The sequence below is a fragment of the Cheilinus undulatus genome, linkage group 5 (genome assembly GCF_018320785.1).
Source record: "Cheilinus undulatus linkage group 5, ASM1832078v1, whole genome shotgun sequence".
NCBI lineage: Eukaryota > Metazoa > Chordata > Actinopteri > Labriformes > Labridae > Cheilinus > Cheilinus undulatus.
Window position 1 is genome coordinate 46509440 of NC_054869.1, and position 21505 is coordinate 46530944.

Genomic DNA, 21505 nt, shown 5'->3' on the forward strand with positions numbered 1-21505 from the left:
TATTTATGAGCAATGTTTTTACTGTGGTAAAACTGAATTTACTTGCATTATTTGGCAGCGCTGGACTATACCATTTGGACATTTTTAAGGGAGGAGCAGAGGCCCCCCAGTATTTATTTTACTCTATTTGATACACATTTCAGTCTGTTGACCAATTCATTTTGTAGCTTTTGATTCAATAATGACACTAATTACTAAGAAAAAATAGATAAAAACACACTTTTCACTGCAGGCTCCTCAAGGGCCCCTCCCTACTGTGGGCCTGGGTAATCAGTACCCTTTTCCCATCTGTGCTATAGCCCTGAATATACCCACTTATTTTGTGTCACCATAGAGTATAACCACTTTAAAATGAAGAGTATACCCACTTCTAAAGAGTATATAAATTAAGAGTATACCAACCTCTGCATACAACACTATACCACCGGATAAAGTCACCAATTAATGGCTCCAAAATGTTTGATTCACTTCTGATTGAAGCAGTGACAAGCAGTCTTCTTCAGCGCTGAAGAAAGTTGAATCATTTGAGTGTGCTCCAATTTTGCCTTGTGTTGGGGTTTATTAGTGCCCATGACATGGGTAACTTTCATATCTCTGAAAGGCGTCATTAAAACTATGAGGCATGTACAAGTTTTAGAGCAGCATATGCTTCCATCCAGACATCTCTGTCGTGTCTCTGCCTATTTAAGCAAGGCAGTGCCTTGAGTTCCAACAGCCTGGCTTCACAATTAAAGAGTGCAGGCCAGACCTGTCTACCATTGAAATGCATGTAACGCCCAAAACATCAAAACCTGCTTTAGCTCATATTACAGGCACCCTCCTGATGACTATCACTGCTATTGATGCTAGTATGCTGTGTTGTGATTGGCCAAAGATATGTGCAGGAAACAGATATGTGAAGATTCTCAGAGGGGGAAACTGCACTCTTAAAGAGCCTTATGTGGAAAATTGATGCAAAAAACTGCAACTTCAATAAAGATAACAATACTAAGTGTTCACCATGCTAAATTACAGAAAATACTAATGTGATTCTAGTTTGATAAGTCGTAGTTTGAAGGGTTTTTTTAAACCTTAAGAAAAAAAACCCAGCATGCCACATTTTGCCCTCTCAAAATGTCTGAATTTAATAATCCTCTGGGGGCCGGATGGGAAGCCGTTGGGGGCCTAATGTGACCCCCGGGCCTCCAGTTGATGAACACTGTTCTATAGTGTCAAAAGCTTCACTTAAATCTACTAACAATGCAGCACAGTATTTCCCTTTTGTCCATTACACATAGTATCAATTTGAGGTTGGGGTTGATACGTAACACATAAAGTGAAGCATTTCAAGCTTTATTGTTTTGATGATTAAAGCTCTTTAAAACAGAAACACAGTATGACAAAATATCATATTAAATCAACCAATAAAAAAAGGATTGCTGCATTGAAGCAGTGATTGGTGCAAGAGCACAGATTTTTAAAAAGTGCAGAAATGAGGCTGACTTTCAGGTTAAAATTTCTGTTACAAATCATTTTTGATTGGCCTTAAATGGAAATGTAATATTTTAATATTTTTTAAGTACTGGATAGTTGATTTTCATGAGCATTAAGCTGAAATCATCATTACAACAAAAATAGTGTCTAAAATACTTCACTGTTTAATCACTCTAAAATAAATACATGCTTTACTTTTTTTTTTAACTAAATCACAAAAAGAATTACACAATTTTTTGGATGCAGGATAGTCTGCATCAGACCTCTTAAGGTCTAATTTCTTTCAAAGTAAAACTGAATCTAAATTAAAATAAGTATGCATTTGTGACCCACAGGAAGTTGAAACCACTAGTTCAGACAAAGATGGCACACGTCTGTTTTAATGTTTATTCAATGTTTCCGCCAGATAAAATAAAGCAACGCAAAAACAGACAGCACTTTTGTACAACTGATTATCATCATAGTGTGAACTTAATACTGTAGCTTAGTCCCTTTAGGCACACACACACAGACACACAACAGATTGTTTCATTCAGCTTTAACTTTGCCAAGGGATCATTTCAGCACTGCATGTAGTGTAAAAAAAAAATTCCACACCAAAAACATACGGCATGGGTGAAAAAGGCAACATGGAAACAAACAGAACAAACTAAAGCATGTTCAGTGGAATTCTCAGAGCATTTTCAAGTAAACAAAAACAACAAAGCATGGTGAAGTGGACCCAAGGAAGGTGTAATGCACTTTTCACATTCTGGTTGCCTTCTGTGATAAAGAGCATCCTCTCAGATCTCTAACAGTGTAACATCCCTCATGGCTGAATCGTCTGGAGGTGGAATGTGCTTCCCAGCTTTCTCCAGCTGTCTGGCCTCAGCAGGCCAGGCTCAATGTTCATCAATCACTCCACATCTCCAAAGCTGGACCTCGTAATGTCCCAGGATCACTAAAGCGTGATCAAAACACATTCCATGCCCAAGACGGAGGATTCAGATCTTTCTGAAGTTCCTGTCAGGAGCCATTAAACACAGGGGCCAGAGGCAGAATCAAGCAGAACACAATAAAAGAGTTGGCTGATAGTAATCTTCAACATCATGGCATCACTCACACCTATCTACAGAGCCAAAACCTTTGAATGTGTTTAAACTCACTCACACTCTCAATACACAAAAGAACAAGTTATTGTTGCAGGCTCTTGTGCTAACTTTAAATAAGTGAATGTCTCTGAAGCTGTGCATGTAGTGCTGATGTGGCATGGCAAACGACACAGCAGGATGTGCTTCTAAATCTACACTTAAATCTAGTTTCTGATGTGGCTGTGAGAAAGTCTGGCAGCTTCATCTGAACTATATCAGAGATCAGTTTGTAGTCACTTTAACCACGTGTGGGCGATTTCAACCAGCTTCCCCTAGACTGATGTGTGACAATCCCTCTCTATGGTCATTTTCTCAGGAGGCACAATCAAGAAGAAGATATATAACTGCCGTTTGAAATGTCACAGTTTTACTCGCAGAAGCTCCGGCTACACTGTTAAGGCAGGATAGAAAAAAGCTGTTCTCAGTGCAGCTACCAACTTCTGTGGAATCAATTCATAAGACACGAATAAAAGCAATAAGCTCACCACAATAATTAGAAACTACACAAATAAATAGAGTCAGCATGGTATGTTGAGGCACAACAGACACAATAGCAGTCAGACAGCACTCTGGTAACACCTCTACATCCCCCAAATTAAGCATGTAGAAGCAGAATTAAATACATGGTTTAAGGGAGTGGTTCTTAACTAGCAGGTCGAGACCTAAAGGTCATGAAGCTGTTTTCAGTGGTAGTGAATGTTCACTGAAAAAAAACACTACTGGTAAGGATTCTATGATATACAGTGGATATATATCTATATATACAGTACTGTGCAGAAGTTTTAGGCATGTAGAGCGTTAATGGTTCTTCAGGTACTGATGTTCCACAACCCTGGGCTGAAGAGAGGAGGAAGGGCGGCCAGAGAAAGTGTCGACACATTTGTGTGTGTCGCTCAGCAGCCAAGGTCGAGCTTAACAGCATTTCTTTTGTCCGGGTCTTTGCACCCCTGGTAATATGCCCAGCAACCACAGTTTTCAGTTATCAGGTGCTTAGAACATACACACGACAACCAGGGGGTTGTGGCAACCCTCCTACCTGCCCGAACAGTACCCTGGGCTATGTTTAAGCACCACTTCTACCCATAACTCCACCCTAACGCTGTAGTTTTTGTTTTGTTTTCATCAGATTATTTTCCCATGACCTTGGTAATGTACAAAGACATCCAGAGCATGACCTGGGTTGTGTCAATCCTTCTTCTCACCCGATGGGGCCCCTAAGGTGGGCGTACTCGCCATTACATGCCTTACTTCAGCCTGAAATTTCATCCCAAACATGCCTAAAACTTCTGCACATTACTGTATATTGGCAACACTTTATTTAAGGGCTATGCCTAAGACTGACATGACGGAGGCTTTACGAACGTTTATGAATGTTGTCATCAAGTATCATTTGGTCAATTATGTCTCCTAAATTAAGACCATGCCCATATCTGTATGGGGGGACTGTGGCTCAGTAGGTAGAGTTGATTGTGGGTTCCATCCCCAGTTCCTGTAGTCAGATGTTGATGGGCCCTTGGGCAAGATATTTAACCCCCTTTGCTCCCACTGCTTTGTTGATGCCATGTGAACAGGAATGGGATTAGTTAATACTGATAACCAATCTTCATATCAAACTCTGCGGTCAGTGTATGAATGTGGAGTGAATGGAGTAAAAGGTATGAATGGGTAGGGATGACCTGTAGTGCAAAAGCGACTTTCAGTTGTCAGATGCCTAGAAAAGCAGTACACAAGCTCAAGTCCATTTGGGCCACTGGACATCCCAAATCAAGAGTGGGAGTTTTCAGTGTACCTTGCACTCTGTCTGCTTATTCTGCCTTCTTGTATCTTTTACTGGAGAGCCACATAAGTAAAAAGTGGATCTTACCCCACTCTCCCCTATTGTTTTCAGTCTTTATGCTAGGCTAAGACAGCTGGCTCCAGCCTTACCTTACAGGACAAGGAGCAAAAAGGATCAAGCAATGTTAACTTTGCATTAAAGGTGACATAACTGTCCGAATGACACTGAGAACACTCACAAACGTTCATAAAGCCTTCTTCATGTGAGTAAAAGTGTCATGTTAGTCTTACTTATACCCCTTCAAATAAAGTGTTCCCATTTTATTTAACTCAAGTTTACTGTGGTAATGAGTTGACTTTGGTTCTTTTCTCAAGATTTTGACTCATACATCTTATTATCTTGGGATAATAAAGCTGTTTTTTCTAAATAGTGTTGATTTCTCTAGCTCTCTAGGAAACATTATCATGGGAAATGGAAATCAGTCATGTTTCTAAGGTCCAAACTGCAACATTTTTTGGTTAAATAATTTTGAGTAGTTGAAAATTTTTCGAAAATTTGTGTCACGATATCTTTTTTTTTTAGACATATTTTGGGGCTCTTAATGCCTTTATATAGACAGTGGAGACAGGGGAGAGACATGCAGGAAGAGGGGCACAGGCTGGACTTGAATCCGGGCCACAAGCTAACTGCTAAGCCATCTGCACCCCAGGGGTCATGATTTCTGATTAGGGAGGGGGTTTGGTCCTGAGGCTTGACCAGTTAAGAACCACTGGTTTGAAACCCAGTTTAATATTGTTTTTTGGCACTTAAATGACAATCAACTGCTGACAAACTCTTTACATAATCAAACAATGAAAGGTGTCAATTCTAACTACATTGAATCAGGTTGTTGACCATTTAATTTTTTCTCCTGAAAGTTTTTTAATGCTCAGTAGGGGGTTGTAAAGAGTTACCGGCAACAATAAATTTGCTGCATGAAATGTGACAAATTGGACATTAGGCGATACCATGCGTTGCTGTAGTGACAGTTGGTGACTTTCAACATCAAAAGTCAGTGAAATAAAAAACTAAATTAAGTCAATGTCATAATCAATCATCAAATTACTTATTAAGGTCAAAGAGCAAAATAAATAGCTATCCATCAACTGCTGATGTTACAGACAAAAACTTGGAAAATTATCTATTCACTTTCATACCAAGTTTTAAATGAGAAGACTTCACTTTGCATGGTTTTACTTTATTCCTTATCATATCTAGTTCTTTTTATTTTTACACCAAAGTGTTAGACTGTGATCTTTTTTGTTTTCAAATTTTAAAAAAAGGCAGCATCGAATATTTAACATTTTAGGTACTGAGCTTTTGCAGTGGACTTGATTTTTGTCCTCTCTGTCCAGCTATAGCTGATTCCCCTGTTTCCAGTCTTTATTGTAAGAAGGATGCACCAGCACCCCTTTGTTTCAGACCACCTATAAATACTAGTACTTACATTTGGGCACCAATACCAAGTACAAATATGAATACTTAATAATACCTGGACTGTTCTTAGAATTACTTAGAAAGCTTGTTTTATTTTCATCAGGTGTTTCTCAGCCTAAATTTTGACAACTTTTCTTGTGCATAGTGCTGCCTGCCCTACGTTTGTCATGCTTGTTTGAGTTAAATGATCGCCGATTAAAATAATATTGAGTACTGTACCAGTAATGCATTATGATCACTAGTTCTTAGACTTGGAGTCAGCACCAACACTGTTATCAGTATTGCTACATACCTAATTGTAAGCTGAGCTAACCAAATGGTTTTGGTTTCACGTTTAATGCCGTCTCAATCTTCCCATTTAAATTTATGAAAGAAAGTGAACAAGAATTTATTAATAAGTGGAATTATTCCTCAATGACACTGAACTTCAAAAGTGACTTCATGTATACATTTTGTTCGGCTGGTATTCAAATAATGAATCATACATATTCAAGATCAAGTTTAAAAGGAACCCTACATGATAAGACATCTTCTCATTGGATAGATATTTGTATCTCTTAAATCTATACTGAACAAAAAAAACCATGATATCTGCATATTTGGAAACTCAAACTTAAGATCTCACTAAGAGGCCACCTTGTTTTGATTTCACTGGATAGTGTGACATCAATGGGCTTCAGCAGTCCTTAACCAGGTGTATTTCTACGCATTAGTCGCCCATCAGATCTTTATATTATGAATATGATTGTACCAGTGGGGAAGAGAAAAATTACAAAGACATTACTCTCTGTGTAAAAGAAAAAACGTGAATGTAGTCATAGAGGCAAAAAGATTGCAAGAAGAGAGAGAGAGAGAGAGAGAGAGAGAGAGAGAGAGAGAGAGAGAGAGACAGAGAGAGAGAGCGAGAGAGCCTATCTGGGTGAGCAGTCCTGTCCGTTGACATCCATATAGCTCTAAGTATCACTATTCACACCTGGTCTGATCCTCATCATATTCCAGTGTCTCAGTGATCGCCTGAACAACTTTCCTCTTCACATACAAACAAACACGGAGCCTCATTCACCTTCAATAGCCTTTAACAGCAGGAAATAATGCAGACATACGGTGAACACGAGCAACCAATGAGGCAGATCTGTACCCTTTTTTGTTTTTCTTATTTTTTCAATTTATGTATACAGAGACTCATGTCATAAAACATTAAAGCATGTACAAACAGAGCATTTAAACAGTTGGACCAGGTGATTTTGGCTAAATTTTGACATTTAATGCATAAACCAGGCTACATGGAGCATCAACAAAAACAAAATATCTGCATTGTGTGAATAACACCAACCATAGATATTAACAGAAAGGATTTATCCTATAAGTTTTCTTCATTTATACAAAGACTTAGGAGAAAAATGCTTGCAATTACTATCTCTGGATGGCGTGAAACAAACCAGTCTCATTTTTAAAGCTCTACCTCTACTTGCTTAACACCGTGTTTTATAAGTTGAGTCTCTGTACATAAAAATAGAGGTAATTAACACAGAGGTGGTGTTTGTGGTATGTCGCCATTATTTCCTGCTTTTAAAGGCTATTGAAGGTGAATTGGGCTCTATGTTATTTGCATATAAAGAGTGAAAGGTTCAGGTGATCACTGAGATATTGGGATATGAAGTGGATGTGCAGCCAGGAGTGCTCACCCAGGTAGACTCTATCTCTCTCTCTCTGAGCTCTCTATAAAATCAGCTCAACACGCCATCTTTTTGCCTCTATGACTACATTCACTTTGATTTACACTGAGAGTAACATCTTCATTACTTTATTCCACCCTACAGTGCGATCATGTTCATAATATAGTGATTTGATGGATGACTCATGCATGGCAATAGTATGGGCAGAGGACCACTAAAGCCCTTTGAGTGCAGACTAAAACATGGCGGCTTCCTGGTGATAATCTACTGAGTTTTTTAGTTCAAAATACATATAAGAGATACAAATATCAATCCTATATGCTGAGTTTGACTGATCATGCAGACTTCACTTAAGGCTCTCTGTTTAGACAGAATTTAATCCTCGATCAAAAACATTTTATCAGACTTAATGCTCTTAACCGGATTCAGATTCTTAAATATGTGCTCTTTTTATGGTATATGCTCAGAGTAAAATGGTAACTGTAAGCCTCTATAATGCAAACCAGCACAGGAAATAGTGGAGTGTTACCCTCCACATGCATTAGATAAATGTTAGCTCAGTTAAACAGATCTTTAAGTGAAAACCCATCATGAGAGAGTATAAGTGCTACTCAGCAAAATGTGTAGTACTTGTATAGATACTTTAACAGAATACGGCATATTTCTGTGCTTAAAAACAACTTCATGATGATGTAGTAGCTCTCTGTAGCATCCGTAGGTCCTGATAATGCACTAGCCAGAAATCAATGATCAAAAGGCTTTGAAACATTTGGCAACACCTTCTTGAATCTTCAGTTTCATAAACTGTAGTGAAAAAATAATGCCTCCACAATGATTGGCCCAGAGCAGGAGCTACCACTCTGGTCTCCTGCATCAATACTCACACAGGCACTTTATCCTTTAAAAGAGAGGCATCTATATCGTACTGTGACGTCTGGAAGACTTGGTGCAAAAAGGCTGTGTCTATCTGGATTCCTTTCAGAGAGAATCTTCAGGGTTTTAGGGAATTCCGACATGACTAACTTATGGTTTGATACTCTGTGAAAGCTGCTAATTTCCACAAAATATCCACAAACTGAAGAAAAATTAGTGTAACTGCTGATGAAAACCACTCTCATGGCAAACAACCACGCTGAAGTCAGGAATGCAGGAATTCCAATTAAATACCTGGAAAAGGAGGGATGGAATATAAGCCAGGTAGAAGGCACTGAGACTTGGTTTCTTTTTCATGCTGCTTCTTCAGAAGATAACTGAAGGCAGAGATGATCAGTTCATATTTGTTCATCAGACTTCACCACAGTAGATGTATAGGCAAGCCCTTATTCTACACTGCATGGAGGATAGGGTAGCTGTATGTGTGGGACCGCTGAGGTTGTGGTCTGCCTTTAGTGTTACTTAATGCTGGGAACTGTCATGCAGTAACTGGGTGTCGCTGTGGTGTGGGGGAAGGTGAGGTATAACAGTTGGCTATGGAGAGCTCAGGAGGGCTAGTGTGGCTCTGACTGTGCTGCATGAGCAGGGTGGTTGAGACCATGTAGTCAGGTCTCAAAGTACTTGTAGATGGCCGTGACATAAGTCATGACACTTTGCCAGTCAGGCCTCTCAGTGTGCACCATCTCATTTATGTCCTGGAAAAGAAAACGACACCATTACAGAGGGAAAAATAATAGCAAACATGAAATTAGTAATAAATAAATGTAATAAATACAGAACAAGAGCAGTTAGAGTACCTTATCAAACAGTCTTTATCTCCTAAGTAGTGATTAAAAACCCCATAAATTTAACGAGGAGTAACTCATCATCTTCCCCAGTGAAGCAGTTAGTCACTCATTAATCAGCTTGTTTCAACATCTATTTTATGTATGTTAATTAGCAGTTAGTGCCTCATTCATTTCCTAAATATTCATATTTTTCTGTATGTTTTCTAAAGTGTTTCTGGATTTGTTCAAATTTGTAGATTTGTGCTGCCTTTTTTGTTTGCCCTGTTGAAAAGCTTGGCTTAACTTCTTCAGGTTACAACATATCAACTGTACAGACACAAAAATGGTTGTAATCTCCTCAACTTACTCTTGCAGAGTTAGTGCAATTAACAAAATATCAGGAGTCCATGTGTCATTTGTTCAGTTGATATCTGATTGATAATTAAAAGAAAAAATTACTTGTTTTTAATCTAAATGTTTTTAAAACTAAATCAAATAATGAAAAAATGGCTTCTTTTCTCATTTCTGTTTCTGAAACAAAATCAAATAAACAAGAAATTATTTATTTATCTATTTTATTATGTTTGGATCAAAGAATCGAATACTGAAAAAACGGCCTGAAAAAACGAGCAGTCGGTTTGGTTTCATTATTTATTTGCGGTGCACGCGTTGTGCTCAGAAAAGCATCCCAAGAATCGTGTGCCCTTCACTGAGGAGCCTAGCTTACTGTAAATGTGACATATGGAGCACAAACGATGCCAGCACCTTTTATAAGCACGAACAGCATCATCATCCTGATCTGATTTTTCTCATCCTGTGCTTTTCTGAGCACGACACCTGCACAGAGTTAAGTGAATGAATAATGAAATCAGATGGACTGCTGTTTTTTATTAATTTGTTATTCAATTATAAATCAAATATCAAATAAATGAATGATACATGGATTATCAGGCTTTACAGAATAAAGGCTGCTGCAATATTTATGATCTTTAATGACTTTGACAAAGCTATAATGTGATGTATTTTAACAGATTATTCTATTCAAAGCTAACAGTTAGGACTTTTTTATTTTACCACACCAATCTGCCAAAGTTTTATGTAGCAACACAGCTAGGAATTTTTCTTATCAGCCGATAAAAGAGGATTTACAAGGTCAAAAGCAGAACTAAAATGAGCACCCTACAACTGAATAAAAACAACAGTTTTGCTCTGGTTAATGGTTACACTGACTTATGTCTATATTTAAAATGTATGGATGTAATGAGTGAGAAGGGCATAGTTAAAAAGAATGAATAAAATAAGAAATTCAGAGTCAAGAAAAAATGTTATGGCTGAACACTAATGCAACTCATCAACATGTTTCATAAGGGAAAAAATATTATTTCAACCATTAAGTGTTTATACTATTGTACAGTATTTCTAAAAGGCAGTTCACATCACATCTGGCCAAGTTTGTGTTTTCTCTACACATAAAGTGCATTTTCTACTCATATTTCATTAGATTAAGCCATGATAAAGTCATATAAAGCTTACCAAAGTGCATTTGATGCCCACACTTTCAGCAGCCTGGAAAGCTAAAGTGAAGTTTCTCCTCTGAAAAGAAGAAATTAAAATGATTATGTCTGTCAGTGTATCAGTGCTCATCATACTGTCATAGTTGTGTAAAGCTCTTGGCTCTCCAGGGAGCTGTACTCACCTTCTCCTGGCTGGTGAGCTCTTGGTAGGGGATGTGTGCAGGCAGGTAGGTGTGGAGCACGGCACAGAAGGCCAGTCCATCGTTCCAGCTGCTGCTGAAGTTTGTAATGTCAATGTTCTGAAAAATAAAGCCGGAGGACATTTAAAATTTGAGTTGACATAAAGTTAACATTCATGGAGTATATCGGTGAAAAATCAAGTTTTCTGTGCTACATGTTACCTCAGGTCATTACTGTCACTCCCAACCACTCAGGCTTTCAACAACACGTCCAATAATATTATAGTGACCATAAATTCAGCCATAATCACACTTCTTAAAGTGATTTACCACTGAGAAGGTGATAACAGTCTAAAGACTTTATATGGAGTACCAGCTTTACTCATCCATATCATATTTATCATCTTTTCCACCATCAGCAGTGTGACCTTTGCAGAGGCAGTAAATCTGTGCCTGTGGCTTTATTTAATGGGATGGAGAAAGATCTCAGTATCAAAACCAGACGTAATCAAATAGTATGAAATGATTCAGAGAAAGCCGTGTATTGCTATCTGGTAAATAACACAGGATGTGTTATATGTTGCAAAGTTCCTGGAGACAACCTGAGGTGCTATGGTAACCATAACAACAGCCTACATCGTATAAAAGGAGCAAACATCCGTTTAGTTTGGTGAGTGACTCCTCACCACCTGTTGACTGTCGTTTTAGCTCTGTTGTTTATAGGACAAGGCTTCAATGTTCATCTACCTGTGACAAAGTCACACCAGGCTTCTTTAATTTGGGTCAAGTCTCTAAAAAACACCTTCAAAATCCCACAACCAACAAACACGAGGGCGAGATGATCAACCACAACACCACCACAATGGACGGAAACAAAAGAGAAGACAAACAGGAAAAGGACATCAACAAAGGAGCAATAAAGGTTTTCATGAGTTTGATTCTTTGGAATCGTAAATGTGGTTGATGTTTTGCTGTAGCTCTTAAATATTTTACATTGTTTGCTTGCCTCTGTGCGTGACAGCTTTACAATGTCACTCCAAAAACAAACTCAACATTTCACACTAGTCCCATTGATAAAGAAAAGAATGAAGCAAACAGCGTGTTTTATAGCACACTTCTCCAGTATCCGTGGTTTAATGGCATACTACATTTTAGGGAGAATTTGTTATTTTTACTTCATTTAAATATTTAAGACAAATACCAAACATCTGACTCCATTACAGTGGCAAGAAAAAGTCATAAATTATCAAGTTTTCTGCATCAATTGGTCATCCAAAGTAACAAGTATAGACAAACATGAGGGTCGTTGCGATTCTGAATCAGTATCAGAAATAGATCTGCTTAAAATGCAGGCATTGGTATCGGCGAGTAGACGAGTTTATGCCATAGACTGGAGAAGGAATTGGACAAAGCCTGTGTGAGGTCAGCCGTTTGATTATAATAGGCGGACTCAAACAGCTTTGGAAGCCAATCTGTGGCTGCTTCCATATTAAAATCGCTGTTTCAGCTGAAATTTGGATCAACCTTACGGCAGACAAGAGCCCGCCCACTGAGCTCGACTACCTGTCAGCTAAGCAAGCCTTCTGGAGGTAGGGTCTGCCTGTCGAGCTAAATGTCAATGAGATGAGATGCGCCAATCAGTGTGCAGTGAGGTTTTTCCTAAAATAAAATCATAACAATTGTAGTAAAAAAAAAAAAATTAACCCCCCCCATACAGTGAGAGGACATGAATACATCAGCTTATGAGACACGTTTGGTTTTTTGAACCAGGCTGTAAACCATTTTATTTTTTGTTTAAAAACAGCTTTCTAACATGTGTTGTGTATGGGATTTCTGGCGTTCACTGCAGCCAGCCTCAAGTGGACACTTGACGTGCTGCAATTTTTTTGCATTTCTGCACTGGCTTCTTTCTTCAGCAGCAAAGAATGGTGGCTGTGTGACAGTTCTTCTCTGATTGTTAAAATGCCTTCCAGACAGGCGCTGTCGTACACGACAAGAACTGAAACAGTTTATCAAAAGTTCAATAACTTTTGAACCATAAATTGCCGCCTCTTACTTGTTTCTCCTCCTGAAGCTAGCCATTGTTTGTTCCCATTGACGCTATTGATGCCTTTGAATCCCTTGCAGTGGCATTTTCAGTGAGTCTGGAACTTGTGTGACTTTTGGGGACTTAAATGATTAAATCCACACTAGTAAACCTGATATTGAACCTCTTTTTATCCATTTTAATCCAATTACAACCATTTATTACTGCTAGCTCGAACACCAACTCGAATGCTAACTGCCATATTGTTTACCCTTTGTGAGGGTCTGTCAGCCAATGGCAGGCTGTTCTGTAACCATGCGATGCTGCCTGAAAAGAGCATAATGAAGAGAGAGAGAGAGCCTGTGATGCAGCCCCCTGTACAATTGTTGTTTTAATATTTAGCAGTAAAACTCAGTAATCAGCAGAAATACAACTTTAGGGTCCCAGAAATGCTGTACATTATGATACTAGTTGTTATGCCGTGATCTGAGTCAAATATAGGTCTAAAATAATTTGCTAGTCTGCACAGTGAGTCCAGAAATTTCATACTGATATCGGATCAGTACTCTGTATTAGCCGATACCCAACACCTTGGTATCAGAATCATATCGGGAAGGAAATAAAGTTCTTGGAACATCTCTAACAAACACAATGTGCTTAACCTAATACTGCACAAATAATATTGTAATATTTTTGTGCTGTTCCTGCTTGATGCTTTCAATGTAGACTTGTGGAAGGGCAGGAGGATCCCAGAACAGCCACACCGCCATACATAAATAATAGCAATGAAAACAAATCAATAACTGCTGAGAAGGAGAAAAATTTTAAACCGCAAACCATGTGTGTTTCCTGAGAGAGCTGTCCTAACTGAACTGCACTTTGTTATCCACACAGGCTTTGCCAAATCGGCCAGGACTCCACCTTCACTGAGCATCATCTACAGCTCCTGTCCTTAGAGTCAGGCCTTTGGATGGTGTGAGATCAAATCTGCTGATAATTTTGAGTGACAGGATCCCACCTGATAACCTTCAGTCTTCTTCTGGCACCACTTTAGCAGAGCATTCCTCTTCGAGCCTCCGTACTCTCGGGCCAGTGCTGACAGTGGGTCCTTCCTTTCTTCTCTGAGAGACACAAAGAGTAAGCCAGGAGGACTGATATGAGCTTTATGTGCTGATGAAATCAAGTGAGAATGTGTGCCAGATTAAAGGTTAAAAACAATGTAACAATAACTAGACTGCACAACACATACTGTAGCTTAGACAGAGGGTGGTACCTGAGACGGCTGCGTGCTGTAGGGGTGACCGAGGCTGTGGGGGAGGAGGAGGACAGGGAGAGTGGGGAGGAGGCAGCACTCATAGCCATTAAAGAGGTTGAGGATGCCCCATCTGGAGCAGACATGTCCCTCTTTATCTCCTCACTGCTCCGGCGGGACACTGCTCAGGAGTCAAAAACAGGTTTTTCATTTACTCCCAGCTAGAAGAGTCTGTAGCAATATTTGGTATGTTTTTAAGTCATAACTACAAGTTTTAACCTGAGATTGTTTTGGCAGAGTCCATGTTAGAGACTCTCTGAAGGGCAGATGGAGGCCTGCTGGCCGATGATCCCCTGAGGAGGTGCTCAGCTGTGGATACATCAAAGTATTTGCATCACATACAGCAGAAACAGCACACAATATGCAGCAGATGCAGCTGATGACATACAGTCGATACGGTGCATTTACAGTAGAGTGTTTTCATAAGGGACTTCCTCAGCAACGAGATGTAACAGGGTCAGTTAAAGGCCACATTCCAGCCTCTCTGAGTTCAGGGAATACCGACAAAGAGGGCTCGCTCACTTAGCGAGAAAACAATAAATCAGAGAAAAATGAGTGGAACATTGGAGGCGATGGCCAAGTCTGCACGTTCACATGAAAACACTTGAACTCACTTCTGGTAAGAGTGAACTCAGGAATATTCTTCATGATGTGATAGCTCATTATGTCCCTCTTATCATCCACTTCAGTGTTTTGATTAACTAAACAGGACGTCTAGAAACAGTAAACCTGCTAATTCCCAACTCCAGGCCTCTGGGGGTAACTGTCACGTCCTTTATTTCTCATGAAAAGGCTTTTCTTAGTAAAACAAAACAACTATGATTCATCTGTAATTAAAGAACCACCACTGTCTTGTAAGACTAAGTTGACTATAGGATTCTTATAGCATTGCTCCTTTGGAGGTTTTGTACTAAACTGCAAAAAATAAACATGTTGCTGACTAAATCAGGATGACCTCTGTTCTCTTTTTTTAATGTTACGCTGCCACCCAGCACTCTATAAAGTTCAGTAATTTAAATGTTAAAAAAAAAGCTGCCATAACAAAACACAAAATTTGGGCAATACTAGTATCAGTATCAGCTGATCTCACTCAAAGATGATCAGTGTAGACAGCAGAAAAATGTAACCTGTGCACCCCTAAAAGGAAATGTTAAAATGTTGTTCATTTATTTTATCCGTAACTGTGACGGCTGCCTCACCAGGCATGTTGATGTCGGTGTAGCTGGGCCTCTTATCGCTCAGAGAGGACAGTGGCTTGGCTGCTGACATGGGTCCACTGATGGAGTGTCTCTGAAAAAGCAACAAACAACAGCAGTGTTCATTAGAAATCATGTGACTGGTCCTGCTTTCAAACAATTAAGAAGATGAAATGTATAAACCCGACATTCTAAGGCACTAAACTGAGTTGCTGCCATCCAAAGAAAAACGAGTATTACTGACTAAAGTTGATCATAATAGATTTTAATTCAGTCATATTATAATCTGCAATTCACTTCACATGGACTTCAAGTGGTGTTATTTTCTCAAACACTTGTACAAACTGGATTCATTCCCACAGTCTAGCTTCTTTATGTTCAAAAGTTTTACCCAGTAAGCCATGTTTAAAATCAGTCTTAAAAGGCCAAATCATTAGCTGTAATCAGTTATCTTCTACTTCTAAAATAACTACACATAATGATTTTTGCAGGGGAAAGCCTGTTAAAATAAGGGTGGCCTGCAATGATTTTTAAGTAGGCAACCTGATAACCCAGATCATAGTAAAAGAGTACTGGAAGTCCTGCCCTAGGAAATTTAAAACATCCAACACATCCAATTTATGGAGGAAGATGTTGAAAATCATACAAGGTTGGCTAGAAAAGAAAGATTGGATAAGAACATGTCTTAGTTAAAAGGCCCTTTAAACTTAGGAACAGAAATCAAAACTTTTATAGATTTTTTAAAGCTTTAAATGTCAAATGTGCAATTTAAGACTATTCAAGGATCTGCAGGATGACTGTTCATATTACAGACACCTCAGGTCCTTAGTGCCACTAAAACTTCTCATATCAGACATGATTAAAGTTAATTTTGTCAACATATTTCACCAAATCTTTTCCTCCTGTACCTGTATGGGTGAAACAGCAGCTGCTGGGGGCGTCTTCATGGGACTGGGGCTGAGTGGGGTGCGGGGCATTGGGGCTGCTGAAGCTGTTGGAGCCACAGTGGCACCGTTTGTAACGTTGGGAGTTGGACCTTAGTTAAGAGTGTTAAATTAAACGCATATAAGGAAGAGTTAAGCTGTTTTACACAAGTATCCAGAACACTCTTGTTGTCATAAATTGTGTGAGAAAAAATCCCATTATTTATGGGAATATGCTCATCTGAAGAGCAAGATTTAAAATGGTTGAATAAATAAGCTAACTGCAAAATAAAGAGAAGTCATTTAAATATGCCAAAAGAAAACCAAATCAAAAAAGTTGTTGCATCGTCAAAGTGTTAAATCCTCTAAAGTAATTAGGAAACATAAAAAAATTACATAACAAAATAGGCAAAACTATTGAAATTGACTATGTGGTACCTTGTGAGGCACTATCAAAGCTCTTGATAAGCGTTTTGACAGTAGGAGAAGGTTCTGAGGACGTGGAGGATCTCCGGCTGAGTCCCATGCCCTGTCTGAGAGCAGCAAGGTCCCTTTCCACTGCATTCATGTAGTTATAGACTCGGCCTCTCTCCTCCTCCTGCCTGGGAATCATACAATAATCAGAGCTTTTATGATGAACTTTCTCTATTAAGCAAGAAAGACTCTTGTTTTAGTAATATAGTGATATATGTTATGTTGAAGCTGTCACTGAAATAAGACCATCTGTGGATGGGTCTGTAGGAGGAACTTGTCAGCTGTGGGATTTCATATTGATAGACGGATGCAAACTCTTCTACTAAGCATCCAGATTCATAATCAAATAGCAAAGTTTAATCTTTCCCCACTGTGTTTACAAACATAAGACGGACAATGTCAGCACGACCGCTGGAGCTCCTCCAAGCGTCCCTATGTTCATCTTACTTGCGGCTCTTGACCTCGTCCAGCTCCTTGCTAAGCTTCTCGTTCTTCTCCTGGGCTTCCTGCAGCCGGCGCCGCAGATCTCCAATCTCCTCCTGAGCTTCTGACTTGATGTCATTAGCAATGACGACGGCTGTCTGCAGGTCAGCCTGGAACTGACGCCACTCCATTGACTCCTCCTGCACTCACGCACACACATGCACAGCAACAGTAAGACAACAGCAGCAGTAGCAAATGTAAATAATTATTCAGGATGATATTCTGGTTAATACAGTATGAAGAATTTGTTACCATTTTAAATGCACAAAGAGAGTTGCAACATCTGACTCAATCAAAAGAAAACAGTTCTTGTTCACAGAGATGGCAGACACTGACAGGCATGGGCTGTCTGAGTCTGACAGTCACTAAAGCAGTAACACCATACCCCGGGGTATTTATTCCAGTAGCAGTGCTACTACTTGTGTTTGAAGATGCTATTACACTGATGAAAGAACTTCTCCTAATGAAAAAAAATAATTTGTAAAAATAATTTGAACTAAAGAACTTTTTTTAAAAAACAGGCTAACTAATTATGTAGACATGGTTTAACTTGTGCCTCAGCTAGTCTCTCCAGAAGTCTTCAATGCTCATGGTAAAGTGACAAGTAGCAAGTCACAGCTAGAAAACCTTCAAATTTTCTTTTTCGAGCCAACAGATATTAATAAAAAAAACGAGATACTGTCCAGAGTTCACCGGCAACCGAATGCAGTCATTGTGATCAAGCAACAAAAATCAAGTAAACAATCACTGCAGTCCATCTTTATGCAATTTAAAGCATATTACCAGATCCTATTAGCCTAACAGTTAAAGTAAAGAAAAAAGAGCCGATGTGGCACACAGAGGAAGAGCAAAAAGAAAAGAAATATTATTTGATAGTGTAACCTAACGTCACTAAAACTTAATCACTCATCGCTTCGTGATACCTTTATTTTCATTTTTAGACTCAGTGAAAGAAATGTTGAATGAAACGTGTCCAGGCGTGCATGTTCTACTCGCTCTTTGGAGACATGTCTGGCTCATTGACTGATTAATAGTAATTAAGTAGTGTGTTATTAGGTCTAGAAACTAAAACAACATGTTCAAACGAACATAAGAAGCACAGTTTGCAAAATTTCTCCACGAGAGGGCTCTCAACCAAAACAATAACACAATATGACAACCACAGACCCTGCTGCCCATCTTCATTTTTTGCTTCATATTTTAATTGAGGATTCTGGTCAACAAAAACAGCACCTCATAAGGGGGAAATTTCTCATAATGAAAGAGAAATACACAAAAAAGGAACTTTCATATTCACTTTCATTGCTCCAGCATCGCTTCCTGCACACATGCACATTCTAGGATCGCTTCCAAGCAAATGCAGAAGTGCCTTTTTTGTGCCTTTCTCCCTCATTATGAGAATTTTATGAATGAAAACAAAACCTAGGTTTTCTCTACAATAAATATGCCTTATTAGGTGCCTTTTTATTAAACAGAGCAGGCGTAGTATTGAGAAGGTGGTCTGGAGGTGGGCAGAGCTGAGTGATGCTGATGTCAACTCACTGGAAATGCTGAATGTGTGTGGGGGGGTATCCCATACTACGTCCTGGTACAACTATAAAAAAAAGCATTTCATCTGTCTTTTGAAAATTTTGGGAAACATTGAGGACTCTGTAAGACCTCAAATAAAATAATGCATTACATAGGAATGGTCATTTTTTAAACTAACATTTTTTTTTTAAACTAACATAGATATTTCAGAACAACAATTCTACAAACTGCACCTTTAAATATCTGTGGACCAGCAGCATTAACTGGTGATTCTCTGATAGTTTAAAGATGTCATAGTATTGTGTGGGTAGTTTGTATGTGTGAATGTAAACAGAAAAATCTGTTCATTCTGACTCTACATAAACTTCCTGCAAACGTCCTGTCAAGCACAGTCAAGCTTAGCCGGTATGAGACTGGGCCGGATGATGTCTTTCACATAAAGCGGAGTTTCTCAGCTCATCCTTTTCACTGTTGACTCAGAAGCTAATATCAGGACTTCTACTGTAGTATGAATGGTGGAAATATTCTTAGGCATGCTTAAGTCAGGCTTTCTCCTCATCTAAACTGAGTTGTGAGATCACACCCTAGAAGTACACTGTTGTGAAAAATGTGTGTGAAAGGCAATTTTAGAAAATGTCAAAACCTAAACACCCTGAAATGGCTGAGAAAAATTCAGAAGTTCATGTGTGAAAGAGGCTTTCGTCTCACCCTTAGTCTGCGCTGAAGAATCTTGATTTCTCTCTCCATGTCATGCTTCTGGTCCTGCAGCTTCTTCACTGAGTCTGAGATAGATGAAAAATACACATACAGGAGCAGAATAAATAACAGATCCATCTTTGATTCTGTTTGACGCTCATTTCAGACTCTAAGCGTTGTGCTGTGTGCTGCTCAAAGAGGAATAGGTGAGCCCTCTGTTCTCCAGATTCTCTGTTTATGAGACGTGCTCACACAGGCAGTCTGACTGTTACCATGCAATCCAAAAATCAAGCCATGTTGTGGCCAAGGTATGCATCTCACATGTTGAGCCTGAAATGAGCTTCACACCTGGAAATTGCATTAACACACTGTGAGCTTAATATCTGGGGCAGGGGTGTCTAAACTATGGCACGGGGGCCAAATGCCGCCCATGGTCTACTTTCTATTGGCCCACAACAAAGTCTTTAAATTTAATGAAATATGGTCCACATTAGAGCATGAAACTTGTGTTTTTCTTCTTAGTTTCAGCACAAGGAGGTGCTACCATTCTGATTCTGTAAACAAACATTTTAACAAGATGAAATTACTGATTTGTTTGTGACTAAACTGAGACAACACTGTGAATGGTAAACATATTGGCAACCAAAATGGTACAAATATCTTGATTTATTGTGCTCTAATGGATTAAGGCAGCAAATAGCAGTATGAGTGATGTTCCAGGGGCGGAGCGAGTAGTAGCCAGGGCCAACCAGGCCCCCCTGAAATCTGACTGACCAGCCTAAAATCATTAAAATGAATGGCTATTTTCCTTGTCAGTCATGAATTTGCCATTTTAGCATGCTCAATCACTATGCATATCGTAACCTATTAGACTGGCTTTAAAAACTTAAATACCCTCCTAGTGAGGTATATGAAAGTGGCCCCACCATCCTTATTTATTTCTGTATGTGGCCCCTAATGGGAAAAGTTTGGACACCCCTGATCTAGGGGCATGTACCATGAAGCAAGATTAGAGGTTAAGCCTGGTCGAGTTTTCTGTGTAACAAAGCTGGTTTTCTTTTGTGATGGGTACAAACATCCTGAAAATCCATTTAACACAGCTGGTTGAACATCAAAACACAGATAATCAAACTGGTTAGTTGTTAGGTATAATCCATAGACTGTAGCCTTATTACATCTTTGCATACTGAATCAATTTCATGATTTATTTTGACTTTGATTTAGCAAATATGAAAGCTATTTCCATATATTTTTCATGGCATGTAGCCTCTCTAAATTAAAAGTTCTTTGTTATGATTTTACTGATAAAAGTGTATCATTGTTGTAATTCAGAATTGAAGACAATCCTCTGTAATGCCTCTTCCCTTTAATGGTTGGTTAATGCATTCATCAGTATTTTAATGTAACAGAGATGGTTTTAGACAAAAAAGGAGCTGCTGATGTGCTGGCTGATAGCAGGCTAGGAGCCTGAAGCAGGAAACCAGAGTCAAAAGAAAAAGTTCTTCACCAGCTTCATACCAGATATCTCTTACTGGAGCTTAAGCTAAAGCCTAGTAATGCTGATCTCGCTTTGTGGTTGTAACAGTCTGGCTGCACGTTTAAGTAAACATAATGATGTTGCAATCCTCAAACTGACTTCAAGCTCGCTTACTTTCGAGGTCTGTGATGATGAGGTTGTCGTGGAGTTTTAGGGCTCGGTGCTGCTCCACCTCGTCCTCCAGCTCAAAGATGGTTTCCTTCATATCTGCGATCTCCGTTTCTTTCTCCTGCAGCTCCACTCGCTGCTTCTCCAGAGCACGCGCCTGCTCAGCAATTTGCTCCTGCACCTGCTCCTGGAAGTCTCTGTATTCCCTGTCCAGCTGCACAAACAGAACAAGGGATATCCTTAGTTTCACTACCAAGTCCCGAGATAATTAACAGACTGATGTTTAACAAAGCAC

At 39.2% G+C, this 21505-nt stretch overlaps 1 protein-coding gene across 1 annotated transcript in view; it reads right to left on the minus strand.

The window, feature by feature from the left end:
* Nucleotides 1–6228: 6228 nt before the first annotated feature.
* The window catches only part of specc1la (sperm antigen with calponin homology and coiled-coil domains 1-like a), a 31333-nt gene continuing 16056 nt past the window's right edge, over nucleotides 6229–21505 (minus strand). Inside the window, exons 5-16 of the mRNA XM_041787053.1 lie at nucleotides 21217–21424; nucleotides 19578–19651; nucleotides 17304–17479; nucleotides 16821–16984; nucleotides 16368–16495; nucleotides 15463–15553; nucleotides 14483–14572; nucleotides 14225–14384; nucleotides 13970–14072; nucleotides 10929–11045; nucleotides 10766–10825; nucleotides 6229–9160 (exon numbers count right to left, since the gene is read on the minus strand). Coding sequence (XP_041642987.1) covers nucleotides 9071–9160; nucleotides 10766–10825; nucleotides 10929–11045; nucleotides 13970–14072; nucleotides 14225–14384; nucleotides 14483–14572; nucleotides 15463–15553; nucleotides 16368–16495; nucleotides 16821–16984; nucleotides 17304–17479; nucleotides 19578–19651; nucleotides 21217–21424 — 1461 coding nt within the window. The 3' untranslated portion in view covers nucleotides 6229–9070. The remainder of the gene's footprint in view (nucleotides 9161–10765; nucleotides 10826–10928; nucleotides 11046–13969; nucleotides 14073–14224; nucleotides 14385–14482; nucleotides 14573–15462; nucleotides 15554–16367; nucleotides 16496–16820; nucleotides 16985–17303; nucleotides 17480–19577; nucleotides 19652–21216; nucleotides 21425–21505) is intronic.